Here is a 14,822-nt window from a genome sequence, read left to right as displayed (position 1 = left end):
GTGTATTTGTAGGGCATGTTTCATTGTGACCAGAGTGGGCACACGATCGGTCGAATCAGAGCATGAAGACGGGAAGTTACATGTAGACAACATGAAGCAAAGAAATAGAGAATACTTAAACAAAAATAAAATAGTCTAACGGAAAACAACTAAGAAAATGCAAAACATCATTGATCTTGATTTCGTGAAGCAACAGTAAATGAGCCAGTCGGACTTGTAGGATGATCACTGAAAGGCTCTGGACCAGGTGGCGCTATTTTTGCAAGTAACACGGCACGAACCTGCTCCCAGCCCTCCGGAAGAGCATCTTCGAGAGTCTGGTACAAAAACTCCTGCATAGCATGCTTCCCTCGGTGGTAACCCCAAGCAGTCACCCTACGAAGCATCATCAAACCCACGGGATCTTGTCGCAGCGTATGGAGCAGGGGGAGAGCAGCATCCTCGGATGGGCAAAGCGTTGAGACCAGACCAGGTAGGTCGACCGGTCGGGAAGCGTAGTGAGCAGCAGCGTCCTAAAGAAACTGATCGAAGCCTGGATACTACTTTAGAGACCCCACCTCAGCCTCCAAGTCCCTCACCCTTTCCTTAAACTTTCTTAGCTCTTCCTCACGCTCAATAACATCACGTCGAGCCCGGACGAACAACTCAGTACTCGTGCTGGCAACCTAACATGGGCAAAAGCAAACATAGTAGGAGCAATTGAAAAAAAAAAATCAGAGAGAGAGATGGAGGAAGAAGCGAATAGCAATTAGTAACCAGAGCAAGTACTTGTGACAAGTGATGAGCGATATGTTTTGCCACGTTGTCAGTCGTCTCATTAATAAGGCTTGCAGTTGGAGGACTCATTTGGAACAGTAAGTTAAACATCTCCGGCAGGCTGATCGTACTGCGGGTAAGTGTTTGGTCAAGTCGGGATTCCTCCCTAGCTGACCGGGCTCTCTTGGGGTTAATCGCATGCGCATCCCCAGACGTCTCGACCTCAACTGCCTCCACAGGACGCTTCCCGATCGACTTTGTCTGGCTCGGAGTAGCGGAGGAACCAGACGGACAAGATCCAACAGGTGACCGGCCAACAGTGTGCTGATCTCCAGAAGAGGTAGCCGATTTTCTCTTCAAGATAACCTTCAAGCCTTTTGTAGTCTGGCCTCTAGACGGAGCCTGTCCAGCTGAGTCTATCAACATCTCAAGATCACTGTCAAATCCCATCACTAAGTGACCTGCACAACAAGCACCAGAACAAACAAAAGAGTTAGAAATGAAAGGAGGACAGATCGCATTACTTCGTATGACCGACTGACCCACCACCTGAGACAATAAAACCCTGGATGAAAAACATCAATTTTAACAATCGAACAACAAATAACAAACTACATCAATACAATAAGGGAGACCGGTCGGCCGATTGACTGGGACATTAAAAAAAAAAGTGCAGCAGCAATGACACGTCTGATTAACAAACAATGGAAGCAACGCCAACAATAACAAGGTGGCCAGTAGGCCAGGTACGAATCAACAGGCAAAAAAAACGACGTGATTTGATGAGGCAGCAAACCCTTTTTCTCGGCCAATCGATTGGGAAACGATAAACATCATCAACAACAACTAGTAACAAGCAACAACTGTGTGCACAAAAAAAATTGCAGATGATGAAGAAAAAGGGCGAAGCAGACAATAGCAACAAACAAATACATATACTTGCACTAATAATAAAGGAAGAAGAAGAGATAGAGAAAAAACATACTTGAAATCGTGTTGGTGATCTGCGAAGATTTCATGCTTAGCGAGCAGATGGTTTGGGCTAGCTGGCGGTTGGCGACTGTGCATTTGGTCGGTCGAGCAGAGCAGGGGCCGAGACGAAGCAGCAAGAAAAAGGAGAAGGAAGATGGTTTTGCTTGGATTTTAAGGTGGAGTCGGACGGTTAGGGTCCAAGAGAAGAAATAAAAAATAAAACAAAGCAAGAAAGCAAAAAAGGAAAGAAAAGCAAAAGGAAAGAGGAATATTACCTTGCAAAGTGGAGAAAATCCTAGAGAATTTCGATTGAACAAGGAAAGTAGAAGTGCAAAAGTGAGAATGAACAAATGGACTATTTATAGGAGAATAGTGGGCTGGGGAGTTGAAGGGTCAGCCCGATTAGATTGTGACATGTGTCTCTTCATTACATGTGCACCGTCCAATAAAAATTTTCAACAAGCTACTAGAGATTGAGATTACCAAAAAGCACTCGGTTGACCGGGAGGAATACCGTAGGCTGACCGAAGGGGGTGTGTTCGTGACAAGCCGATTGAAAAAAAATTACAAAGATATATTTTCACTTCTCTAACCCGACGATTCTCGCGGATTCAAGAAGTGATGGGTAAGTACGCATAAAGGACTAATCTTATAGCCAGTCCGTCATAGCTACCAACCCGACGGAACTAAATCACTTGTAATCAACCGTATCGATAGGTCTTGTGACAGGAGAAGATGTTCTCGGATCACCCTTAGAATTGCCCCGATCAAGAGGCACCCGACCGGTCTACTATAGGTTGACTAGTAGACCTACGGTGCGACGCGACCTGCAAGCTGGAAAACTTAGCTTACACGACAAGTAATGGAGGCCAACTTGCACTTGCAGAGCAGCGACTGACAACTTGTAGGAATAACAGCTCTGTTGCCTCGGACAATCAACCTACACGTAGCTGCGAGGCGACCGTATGACCAAGCCAATGAGAACACGTCACCACGTCAAGACACTTGCAGCAAAACATTAAATGCTTGAGACTGACATGTTTAGTATAAATAAGAGGGCATCTCCCCTCACTGGCCATATTCATCACATTGTAACAACTACTCACTACTTGTAACCTTCACTCTGTAACATCACTCTACTTATGATACACTCTACATTGCAATCTATTTCACTTGTAATACAACGTAGCCTCGGACCGCTCAGTCGTCACGCGGTAAACCGAATGACCTATGAACACCCTTTCTACTTGTTCAAAAACGTACATATTATGTATTCATAGTGTATCCGTAACCTCTAGTTCCATTTACGCTGTCAAAGGAAAACCAATTTCAAACAGCTATTAACAAGTGGAAGACCAGTTGTTAATCTGGAGGGTAGGTGAGCATGTTGGGTTTTCCCGCCGTTGAAGACTTATTTTGCGCTGCTGAACATAACTTTTGTTCTGCACAATTTGTCTAGGCTTTTAAGGAAAAATCTTCCTTGGGACGTGTTCCTAGGATTTACTTTGCCTTGGACACATTCACTCAGACTTTAAGGTTTCGAACTGTTGGCTCAGAGAATGTCTCGAGCAGTTCTTTTGAATGGTTAACTAGGTTAACGCTACAAACCTTAAACCTCTCGGAAACGAATGGTCTTGTAGTTTTCAACTCTTGGAGTCTTCAGGTCTTGAAGTCTCCAGTCTTCTACTCCTCGAAGTCTTCTTCTCGAATTATTCAAAAGATAACCACTCAGGTAATTATTCAAATATTGATTGAGACTAACTGAGATGTAACCATTCGAATTTTGATTTCTCGAATCACTATTTGGTTCATAGAGATTTGAGTAGAATAACTCTTAAGTCTAAAAAAAATAAAATAAGTTTGGAACTAAAATTCCTAATCAATTGGCATCATCAAAAACTAAATACAAAGTATTCCTAATACATACATATTCGTAGTGTAGCCATAACCCCCGGTTCCATTTATGCTATCAGTTATAATCCCAATGAAACTTTAGTATAAATACTAAATCTTTACATTGTATTTGGATCCAACTTTGTACTATTACTTTATTATTACTCTAGACATATAAGTATATAACTATACTTGAATTTAATTTCTAAATACTAAGTTAATAATATTTGTCAGCCATGCATGACTACACATTATTTGACTCACTAACGTTTCGTGACTCTATTAATGTTCTTATTCTAATGCCTCAAGCTACTTGGCTCCCTCCGTCTTAATTAATTAATGAATAAACACAAAGTTTTTGTTCCTTAATAATGTACTACGGAATATATAGCTCAGAAACTTAAGTGATTCCTGTAGAAAAAAAGTGTAGTAGGAACTGAAGATCTGGACACATAGAGAATATAAAAACATGTCACTATGCAATATAATATGGAAACAAATCACTCTAGTTTGTTCACTATAGATCTGGACACATAGAGAACATAAAAGCATTTCCTCCCTCAATAAGATCATCAAAGTTAACAGGTACACTTTTAGGGGGCAAAAAAAAAAAAAAGGCACACTCTTAGCCAAGAATTCATTCCGGCATTATTGAATATTGATTCTCAACAAAGACATAGAAACTAGATTTCATACAGACCAAGACCCACATCATTCGCACTTACCTTGGAGTCTCAGTGTAAATGCCTGCAAGGCTAAAAGAACAGCCTTTATTTTCTCCTTGGTATCAGCATCAATCAAGTCCCCATCACTGTTAAACTTGGAAGGAGGCTGGAAAGCGTTAAGGAAAAATTCAGGCTTGTTAATGAAATGAAGGTCGAGGTAGACGCCTATCTGCCGGAGGTGGTATTGTGATCGTCCCCCGCCAAAGCCGCCTCCGGCACTGATGATTGCAGCAGCTTTATCAGCCCAAACATTTGGGGGTCGAGATGCCCAATCAATTGCATTTTTTAATGGTCCTATACAATAGTAAATAGCACAGTTAAGTATTCACTATTCAGTAGCATAACTGCATAAGTGAGTCCTTGCAAACGGTAGCCCTGGCTAGAAATTGGGTTTTTAGATTGCACACTTCCACAAAATGCAGGAAATAGGCAAATAAAAAATTATAAGGATATATATGTAATTTTTTAAATATATAAAAATATTAATTGTATATTAGTTTCATGATTAAAATTAATATACTATATAAAAAAGTATAGAGTTATATGGAGATTGGAGCAAAAGATAAGAACTCACGTTTCTTACCCCCAAAAAAAGGGTAAGATTCTTGAAATGCTCCTTAAGATTTTTAAACATAAATAATTTCAACTTTTGGTGCCATGATTATTTGGTTATTTCCATATTTCTTAAGTATTAATTTTTCACATTTTGTCCTCTGACCAAACCTCCAATGGAAAAAAAACAGCCCAAATACATTGCGTTTCAAGTTTGAAATCATACATTATTTTTTCAAAAGTGTTGAGGTACTCAAGTTCATATGATTTTGGACTTAAAATATAATGTGTTCCAACTATCTTTTACCAAAAAATTAATTAGAATAAATAAATAATTATTCACCAATTGTGACAAAAATAATATGAAAGTGATTTAAATTCATGGGATTAAATATGAAAATAATTTATTTTTTTTTAAATCAAAATATTTTGGAGAAGTTTTTAACAAGTTTTCCATGTGAAAATGTTCACAATGCAAAAAACTTCTTCATTCTGCAGCCTGCAGGAGTCTACCGACAGCAATAATTGTTATTTACTTACTTTCTTATCCTTTTTTAGCTTTCAATATTCATAATTAAGGCACACAGCACATTGTACCCCTATAATTGGCTCAACTTACTGTTCTTCATATTTTACTTCATTATCCTTCTACCTATAACTTTGGCCACTTGGCCAGTATACATAAAATAAAAAATAAAAATAAAAAAAGCACTGCAACTGCAACGGTGACACACTGATCACTGATTGATTAACAATAAATTAAAAATTTTATCAATCAATCAAATAAATAACTACAGGGTGAAGATGGTACCAGTAACAGAATAATTGTACTCGGGAGAGGCAAATAGGACACTGTCAGCTTGAAGAATCTTTTGGCGAAACTCCTCAACAACCGGAGGGAAGGTTCCATCAACCTCGAGATCGGTGTTTAGAAACGGTAACGGCGATATATCCACGTACTCTATCTTCAACCCCTCCATTGATTCCTTGCTTATCTCCATAGCTATAACCATACGAAAAAACAGAGAAAGTAATCAAATCAGCCTCCATTGCTTACAATTTACAGTAACAATCTCTATCATTATAAACTAATTGAACTAATGATACAAGATGAAATTCAACCATATGAAAACGCAATTGAATCAGCCTCAATTGCTTATAGTTTAACAATCTCAATTATTATGAACTAATTCAAATGATGATGCAACATGAAATTCAACTGTACGAAAAAAGTAATCGAATCAGCCGCCACTGGATACAATTTAGCAATCTCAATCATTATAAACTAATGGAGTTGAATCAATGATGATGCGAGGATAAATTCTTGCGCATCGCGCTGCATAAAATGATCGTGGAATAGACAGAGCGCACATTGAACTGAAACTGGTGAATAACAGGACAAGCGTAAAGAAGAAGGGAGTACCGGCGCGAAGGAGGCCGCGATTGTAGGATCCTTTACGCAGAGAGCCGCAGAGGCCGACGACATTGATGATTGGTTTGGTAGCCATAGCTGCAGCTTGCTTGCGAGCTTCCTTTAAGGAAAAAACAAATGGTGCTTAACTTGCAGTTATCTGCGGAGATTTAAATTACGGACGGGGTGGATCAGGCAGCCAGCGACGGAGCAGAACAGTACGTCGGTGACATTTTGAGATCAAATTTTAAAAATCAAGCCAGAATCGGAGGAGGAACAGTACCGTTCGTCGGTTAGCGAGTGAGGCGGCGGAGCAGGCAGCCGGCGACGCGCTTGGAGGCGGTGGATAGTGGACTTCGCCGGCGACGTCGCGAAGAGCTTCAGCTTAGGAATTTGAGGGAATTTCTAAATTTCAGTTGGATTTTGGACTCCAGTCTCCAGCTTAGGGGTTTTGGTCTTTAGACTCCAGCTTAGGGATTTCACATTATTAATTATTAAACCAAATACCAATTTTGGTCTATAGGTTTAATTTTTACTAATTTTGGTCCCACGACTATTGTTTTAGTACCAATTTTCATCCAAGACTATTGTTTTAGTGCGAAAATTTATCCGGTCACCCATCACCCATCCGTTTAAAACGTGGAAAATTTTAAAATTGTTAAGGGTATTTTCGTAATTTTCAACTTAATATCTCAATTTGAACATGAATAAATGGATTTAAGTCCTAAGATCGATCAAAATTCGCAGTTTTCCTCCCCATTTTACCTTAGGAAATATTCCACAAATCCATGAAGTTTCCATCCAACAATATTTCCTTCTAAGATTCCATATACCAAGTTTTCATCACAGTACCGAGCTATTACTCCCTAGCTACCTCAGCCATTCTCACTAGCTAGGGAGTAGGGGGGCTGGTGACAGGGTAATTGGGTACCCGACCCGGAACCACTAGCAGGACCCAAAGGCAAGACAACTGTCGTTTAACTAGCCGTTCAACACTTCACTCCTCAGCATCAATGTTCAACGGCTCCCCACTCCTCAGCATTAATGCCCAACGGTTCAGCTCCTCAGCATTAATGCTCAACGGCTCCTTAGCTCCTTGGCATTAACGCTCCATTACTGAGCTGAGGAAGATAAAAAGGCTCACAACACAAAGCAACGAGACGGCACTTGAAGTATACAAAAAACACACACTGAGCATTGTACTGCACTCAAAAACACTGTACTCAACGCATTGCACAAATAATACTCAAATAATATACCCGGTAACCATTATTACCGTCATAAAGAAAAAAAAAAGGTTTCCTAAAAGTTGAATTCTTTAAATCTAAAGTCTAAAGGTGATGAACACTTTTGTGATAGAACAATTAAGGTGAAGAACGCTTCTGTAATCAAATTCAACCATTACTAATACTTACACTATAAGAAAAATCACGAATCGCGACGGAAAGGTAGAATTACTTTATAAAAAAATTGCCTACTTTGTAGCTATTACATTGTTTCCAAAGTTTACCAAGAAGGCCTTCTGCAAAAAATGGTCTCATTTTCCTTGCATTTTTCTAAAATGATCATATTGGGTGGCTGCAGCATTGTATAATGTATAAACAGTTTTTGTACCAATGTAAATCACAAAGATAAAGTATGCAATTACAACAACATTTATTCACAGGTTTGTATCCATCTTGGATGTGGCCTCCTTGAAGCTTGGTGTGGATAAACCTGGTGGTCCTGAATATGATTGGGGCATCAAGGTAGAGTTATAGTTCTTTAAATTTGATCCTGGTTGCTATTTTTGATTATTTGTGCCTTATGAAAATGTATGAAACTAATTTTTCTGTTAAATAAAATCACAATTTAGCCTCTAATTCTCTAAAGTAAGTGCATGGATGTTAAATGGGAACCACTTCTGGAGGGCTCACTCAAGCTCAATGTTGATGCAGCATTGAATAGCAGTAACAGGAAAATGGGGTTAGGTTTTGTTCTCCGGGAACCACCTCCGGTGGGTTCATTTGTGACAGCGAAGGAGGTTCCCTGGTTTGGACTATTCAAACCTATAGAGGCAGAAGCGAGTGTGCGAGAAGCTTTAAAGTGGATCAAGGAGCTCAATTTGTCTTCCATACAAAATTAAGACTGACTACCTAACTGTTGTCGAGAGTATCAAGAATGCTCAGTTTTTCTCTTCGTTCGACCTTATTATTAATGATATTAGAAAAATAGCTAATGACTTGTTTAATATTAGCTTTTTGTTTGCTAAACGGTCTGCGAACAAGGTTGTCCACCTTCTTGCCCGAGAATCTTTGTTTAAGTCTGACTGTTCGGTTTGTTTTGGATGGTGTTTCGTTTCCTTTTGTTGTTTCTGCCTTAGAGTTTGACTCTTCTTAATGAAATTTCCTCTTTGTTTTTCAAAAAAAAAAAAATTACATTTTTCTGTTAGATATCCTTTATATATTTCTTATATGAATATTGTCATGCAGAGTGGCCAAACAAATTTATATGTAACTCTTTGCCAATAGGAGTATCAAATCTTGATAGACATATATATTTTTTACCTTTCACTTGTAGTAGTTTTCAGAGAAACCAGTATGACAGAGAAGGAGTAATAGCTTTCAGAGATATTTAGTTGTGGCAAAGTAAGGTCCAAATGACATACTACTTATACCAATTGCACAAAATATTTTGTACAGGTCACAATAATCCTCTTGTGAGATATATTAAATGTTAGTGAACCAAAAATTGAGCACAACTCCATTTCCTATTACCTATCACCTTCTATTGTAAAACATCTGTAAAATATTTTAAGGGTCACACTTGTGTGAGACTGTCTCATGGATCCTTATTTGTGAGACGAGTCGGGTCGGGTTGAGTCAACATGCAAATGTCATACTTATATGCGCAAATGTCATACTTATATGCTCAAATGTAATACTAACTAGGAATAAAATTTTTGTCATTTATAAGGGAAAATGTAATACTTTTGAAGAAAAATGTATAGTAATAATTTTGCATTTTGATGTAAAAGTATTATATTTTCCATAATAAGTAATGTTGCCCTTACTTATAAGTAAAAATATAATACATTTAAATTGAAATGTTAAAGTATTACATTTCCAAGTATTACATTTATCATTATAAGTGACAAAAATTTTATTCCTGATTAGTATTACATTTGAGCATATAAGTATAACATTTGTACGTGCGTATAAGTATCACATTTTCACATTGATCCGACCCAACTTGACTCGTCTCACGGTGAGACGGTCTCACACAAGTTTTTGTCATATTTTAACGAACCCTTGCTTTAAAATTTTGTAAAAGTCATAAATTTTTTTTGATAAATGTATCATTCAACAAACAATCATGTATCTAGTTCATTCTCTAACGGGGTGTTTGGTTGGAGGGAATGGATTACGTAGGAAAGGAATTGCAATTCCATGGGGATGAATAATGTGTGAATAAAGTGGTAATTTAAATTTCAGTCTTTGGTTTGCAGGAATATAATTACTGTGAATTTAAATTCTAATGTTTGGTATACATGAGAATTGAAAGGGAATAAGTAGTATAAAATCTAAAATGTCATACTTATTATTATTATTATTATTATTATTATTATTATTATTATTATTATTATCATCATCATTTTTATAAATCCTAAATCACCAAATTCAAATTTTACTTTTGAAAATTTATGTAACACACTATAAATAAACTATAAAATTGCATAACGAAAGCAATAAAATAGATAAGGAAGTTTTGAAAAAACATACTACGTATTTTATTGAGGTTGACCTACTAATTAACGTTCTGTGTTGAGAGTAAAAAAAGAAGACACACTATAATTGAAAGAGAGAGGTCAAACATCAATTTTAGGTTAAAAAAGATGGATAATTTTGTCTCAAAGTTAATTTTTTCTTCCTAAAATCCATGGAATTGAAATACCAAGGAAGTATGGGATTCTAATTCCATGAAAATGATGAAATTTTAATTCCACACCAAACGAAGGAATTTGTTTGCCTTTAGAATTATGTGAGAATTAGGTGGAAATGGAATTATAATTCCCTCCAAACAAATGCTTTGTATAGGAACAAGCTAGAGTATATGTAACGTCTCTATTTTCCATGGGTTTCTAATTTTCTATATATGCATCTCCAAAAGAGGACCACTCTACAAGTTGCAAAATGAATTCATTTCCATTTATGTATTTATATATCTTATTACATTTGACAAAAAGATATACTTTTAAAAGTATGACAAATATATTGGACTCTACAAGTTGGGTGATGAGTTCAAACAAGGCAAATACTCATACCTTACCTCATCACAGTTGACAAAAATATATATTCTTAAAAGTATGACAAATATATAAATAAATTGAATATATATATATATACATATATATATATATATATACATATATATATATATATATATATATATATATATATATATATATATATATATATATATATATTCGCAAATATAAAGAATATTTTTCTTTTAATTAACAAGTTCAGATTTTTTAGGGTAAAATAAGATAATTAATAAACTAACGGACTCGTTGACGAGGACTTGGAAGTCTGGGTGACAGTAGTAAGGTCCCATTAGCTGATATCTTTGAAGAAGCACACAAGAAATAGAGTTAAATATTAGTGTCCAAAAGTACAGTAGGTAATACTCTTGACTTGAAGCTGCATTTTTTGAACCGGCAGAACTTCTAGACCTTCTATCAATAAATTTTTGCAAACCATTTTCCTCGTACTAGGTACAATAATAAATTATTTTTCTAATTATCAGCTTATTATTATGTAAATTCTATAGTATTATACACTGTATGCAACCGTATTGATTCGTGTTTTTACGAAAATTAAATTACTTGCTTTTTATATGACAATAAAACTCGTAACTACTATTTGATATTGTGTACTAAGTAAACTTCACTTTTGTATAATAACATCCCGATGGAGAAATATGTCATCGGACTCGAAATCACACTCGGGAATTATGCAAAAACTGTATTCGGTCAGACCTGACCTGCACGTGTAGGCTTCCCAATCACGATTCGGTCGGTGAATGCATCTCTTGAGATGTAAACCCTTAGCTTAAGCATAATTACCTTACTTTCGATCCCGATCACATATATAAGACCAAGAAGGGTGCGCTACTACGTTGATGTGGGTTGAGTAGATATCACTAATGGTCTGCCTTATGACCACAAACCGAGTAGAATGTACGGTCACTTCGCTAGCACGCAAGCTATCAATAACTCCTCGAGGGACACTTTGCGTAACAAGAATAGCCGTTGAGTCTCCGTAGCACATGTGGCAAACATGTTGGAGTCCCTCCTCATTTCCTCTAAAATAATAGATCGGAGCCTCTCTACCAGAGAGAAAATACACTAAAATACTAAACAAAATACGTGATACGATTGAATAAGTCGCATCACCTGCAAACCACACATGAGAGATAAATTGCTCCAGAACTTTTATATAATATATAGACTATAAACCATACATGAGAGATACACTGCATTAGAAAGACGTTATGCGATAGGCTTTATCCACTCAACTACTCTTTTGGGCATAATAAATTACATGTCTGTTATTAGTAGGGGCAAATTTACCATGAGAGCAATGAACGCGGGCCATTGCCCCCACTGAATTTTATTATTTTTTAATATTAGTATGTTGTGTATGTGTGTGTATGTATACACACACACATAAAAGCAATCTCAATCTTATATATGTAAAAATAGAATGATATGATCAAATCATTTTTTTTAATATGGTGGTGTTTTATGTATTTATCGTCAATTTTATGGTGCAATTTTTAACACTATATTGTGTACTTTTTAATAACAGACGGTGTATTTCTGGATATATAACTTTTAAAAAATCAATGAAAAAAACTAAATTTTAAACTTAAATTGTAAATGCTAACCTAAGCAGTAAAGAGTTAACCTTAAATCAAATTAAATCAAAAAGCTCTGTTATAAACATCCAAATCCCAAATGCACTGCAATTTTGCATTTTGTAAAATGCAATTTTTAAAACTATAGAGCATTTTTTAATACTTTATGATGTACTTTAGTTTTTAACAATATTATGTGAATTTCTGGAAAATACTGAGAAATGCACAATATCGTGCTAAAAGTTGTAGAGTAAAATTGACAATAATTATGAAAATGTCAACTACATTTTTTTTAATTTCATATGATCTATTCAATTTTTGTTCAGATATAAATTTGAAATTGATTTTTAATTTTCTCCTAAGAATGTGTTCTCAATTTCTCATAGCCTCTCTCTCAGCCTGACTTTAGCCTTTAGGTGAATGGGGGATCAACTAACTTTTATTTCTATTTTTATTCTTTGATTTTGCACTTTTGTATGCAGCATTTAATTTTTATAATTTATAATTTCTTATTAGAAAACCTAGTTTTTTTTTTGTTTATAATTTGTTATTTAATTTGTGTCATTGCGAGATATATAATATGTGATAATTTGTACTATGTAACTAATATCAAATAGTATGATTTATAATACATGCTAATTTGTGATTGATATCAATTCGTGAGATTCATAATGCGTAATAAATTATTGTATGTGAATGATTTTAAGATTTATAATGTTTTTTGAGAAATTTATAATGCATGCTAATAAGTTTAATTTTGACATTAATCAATCGAGAATTTATTTTAATTTATGAGATTTGTATCGTGTTGAATAACACAATACTCCTTTTATACCCTTGGCACAAAAGACATTGGTGTTGGCTGACACCTCCCTCATATCACCCCTACTAAATAATTTTTTTTGGCTCCGCTGCTATTTATTAGTGTGTATATAAAAAATAGTATAAAAGGTAAAAATATACACAACACTGTATGTTGTATTATTTTAACATTTTAGTTTTTGGATTCTGGATAAGCATGCAGCATGCATGACATTACAATGATAATAGTCGTAGTCTATGGCATTTAAGGAAGGAAAATACTAAAGAGGTTGAATAATAACAAAGTATATCATATATGCATGTCTAAGTTGAGTCTATTCTCTTAATTACATCGAATACTACTTTTTTTTAATACACGTTAAATAAAGTGTTGCCTTTTGTTGGATAATTTTGTACCTTATTGTTACCATATTTAATTCCCAATTACAATATTTGTTTGCCTACTCTTAATACTCTATTATTTAATTCAAATCCTTTCTACTAATACGTAGTAATATATATAATGAAATAATGGTCAAATAAGCAACTGAACTACATTCAAATATACAATTAGGCCATTGAGCTAAAAAAATGTAATTAGATCCCTGAACAATACAAAATGATGCAATTTGACCAAAAATGACATGTTTACCTGTTAGTGTGTTGACGTGGAGGTTGTCATATTAAAAATAAATAAAATTTTTAATTTATTTTAATAATTTTAAATTAAATTAAAAAAAAAAAAAGATTCGTCTCCAGACTGCCGAAGATGAAGAATGGTCCCTTTGTCTTCAGGACAGAGATGAAGAGGTCACTTTATCTGATCTCCAGGTTGCCGGAGACGAAAACACCCCCAAATAACACAAATGATTATATGAATACATGAAAAATAGTAATACATTGTACCAAAAAAGTAACGGGTTTAAATCCTCTATATGAACTCAAAGATGTGTGTAGGCCAGGGAAACAGAAGTCATAATGGGTGACATACACATGACTGAGTTTTACTCCCTGTGCATATATATATATATATATATATATATATGTATGTATGTATGTCTATTTGAATTATTGGACAAGTCTATTCTTATTTCATGAGCACTCGTATCATTTTTGAAATATAAAAGTAAAGGTCACTGGGATTACAATCACCCCTTAACTTGTAAGTTGCTACCAAAAAAAAAAAAAAAAAAATTCAACTCCACACTGTTGAGGAAAAAAAAAAAAAAAAACTCAGCACCGTAACATAACAAATTAAATTAATTAAAGTCCAATAGTCCATGATAAATTGTCCAAATATGAAATATCCACCGTACCATAAGTCTTGTGTGTGTATATAACTATATATATAGCCTCACCCAATAAAATAAAATCACAAATCCACTCTCTATACTATAATTTTCTCTCTTGACATGGAACAAAGAGATTGTTATTTAGTCAAATGAGAAATTTTATCAAATTTAGATGAGTCCTAATTACCTAACAAGTGAGAAGAAATTTCGTCCTTTTTTTTTTTTTTAATTAATCGCCTTTACACAATTCTATTTCGAATTAATCCATTATTAGTTACTCCGCATTTGATTTTGTAATGATTCTCACTGTCAAATGACAATAGGCTAATTACTCTCTCCGTCCCATTTTATATATCTGGTTTATTTAATAAGGTTTAACTGAAGTTTTTTTAATTCAATTTTTCAAAACATTGTTATTTTTAATTCAATTTAATTTGCGTAATCTGTATTGAACTTAGGCTAACCACACATTAGTCGTTTTTTTTTTTTTGGTTTGGGAGAGGGGGGGGGGGGGGGGGG

The 14,822-nt window shown here is 35.2% G+C and overlaps 2 protein-coding genes across 4 annotated transcripts; both read right to left on the bottom strand.

Annotated features, from left to right (window-relative positions):
• Positions 1–92: 92 nt before the first annotated feature.
• On the bottom strand, positions 93–1,211 carry LOC116030156. The gene is made up of 2 exons (XM_031272319.1): positions 769–1,211; positions 93–665 (listed from the first exon to the last, which is right to left on the bottom strand). The coding sequence occupies exons 1-2, from the start codon at positions 1,204–1,206 to the stop codon at positions 540–542; spliced, it is 564 nt and encodes a 187-aa protein (XP_031128179.1). The 5' UTR covers positions 1,207–1,211; the 3' UTR covers positions 93–539.
• Positions 1,212–4,081: 2,870 nt separating this feature from the next.
• Positions 4,082–6,756, bottom strand: LOC116030154 (NAD(P)H:quinone oxidoreductase-like). 3 transcript variants are annotated; one of them, XM_031272316.1, is made up of 4 exons: positions 6,593–6,756; positions 6,322–6,469; positions 5,710–5,901; positions 4,082–4,640 (listed from the first exon to the last, which is right to left on the bottom strand). In XM_031272316.1, exons 2-4 carry the CDS (start codon positions 6,404–6,406, stop codon positions 4,333–4,335), a joined length of 585 nt encoding a protein of 194 aa, XP_031128176.1. In that variant the 5' UTR covers positions 6,407–6,469; positions 6,593–6,756; the 3' UTR covers positions 4,082–4,332. The 3 variants fall into 3 exon arrangements, with proteins under 3 accessions (XP_031128176.1, XP_031128177.1, XP_031128178.1); XM_031272317.1 differs by having other exon boundaries at positions 6,322–6,430; XM_031272318.1 differs by having other exon boundaries at positions 6,322–6,426.
• Between the last annotated feature and the right edge of the window lie 8,066 nt (positions 6,757–14,822).

The sequence above is a fragment of the Ipomoea triloba genome, chromosome 9, assembly GCF_003576645.1.
Source record: "Ipomoea triloba cultivar NCNSP0323 chromosome 9, ASM357664v1".
NCBI classification, from domain to species: domain Eukaryota; kingdom Viridiplantae; phylum Streptophyta; class Magnoliopsida; order Solanales; family Convolvulaceae; genus Ipomoea; species Ipomoea triloba.
Note: the sequence above shows the minus strand (reverse complement) of the source record. Positions and strands in the feature narration are given on the sequence as shown.

Bases quoted from the DNA above. Each gene is read 5' to 3' on its own strand.
- LOC116030154 (XM_031272316.1), bottom strand. From the start codon at position 6,406: ATGGCTACCAAACCAATCATCAATGTCGTCGGCCTCTGCGGCTCTCTG. The intron at 5,902-6,321 runs GTACTCCCTTCT...GTATGGTTATAG, and splicing joins TCGCGGCCTCCTTCGCGCCG to CTATGGAGATAAGCAAGGAA. The intron at 4,641-5,709 runs GTACCATCTTCA...ACTATTGTATAG, and splicing joins GTACAATTATTCTGTTACTG to GACCATTAAAAAATGCAATT.
- LOC116030156 (XM_031272319.1), bottom strand. From the start codon at position 1,206: ATGGGATTTGACAGTGATCTTGAGATGTTGATAGACTCAGCTGGACAG. The intron at 666-768 runs GTACTTGCTCTG...TGCCCATGTTAG, and splicing joins TCGCTCATCACTTGTCACAA to GTTGCCAGCACGAGTACTGA.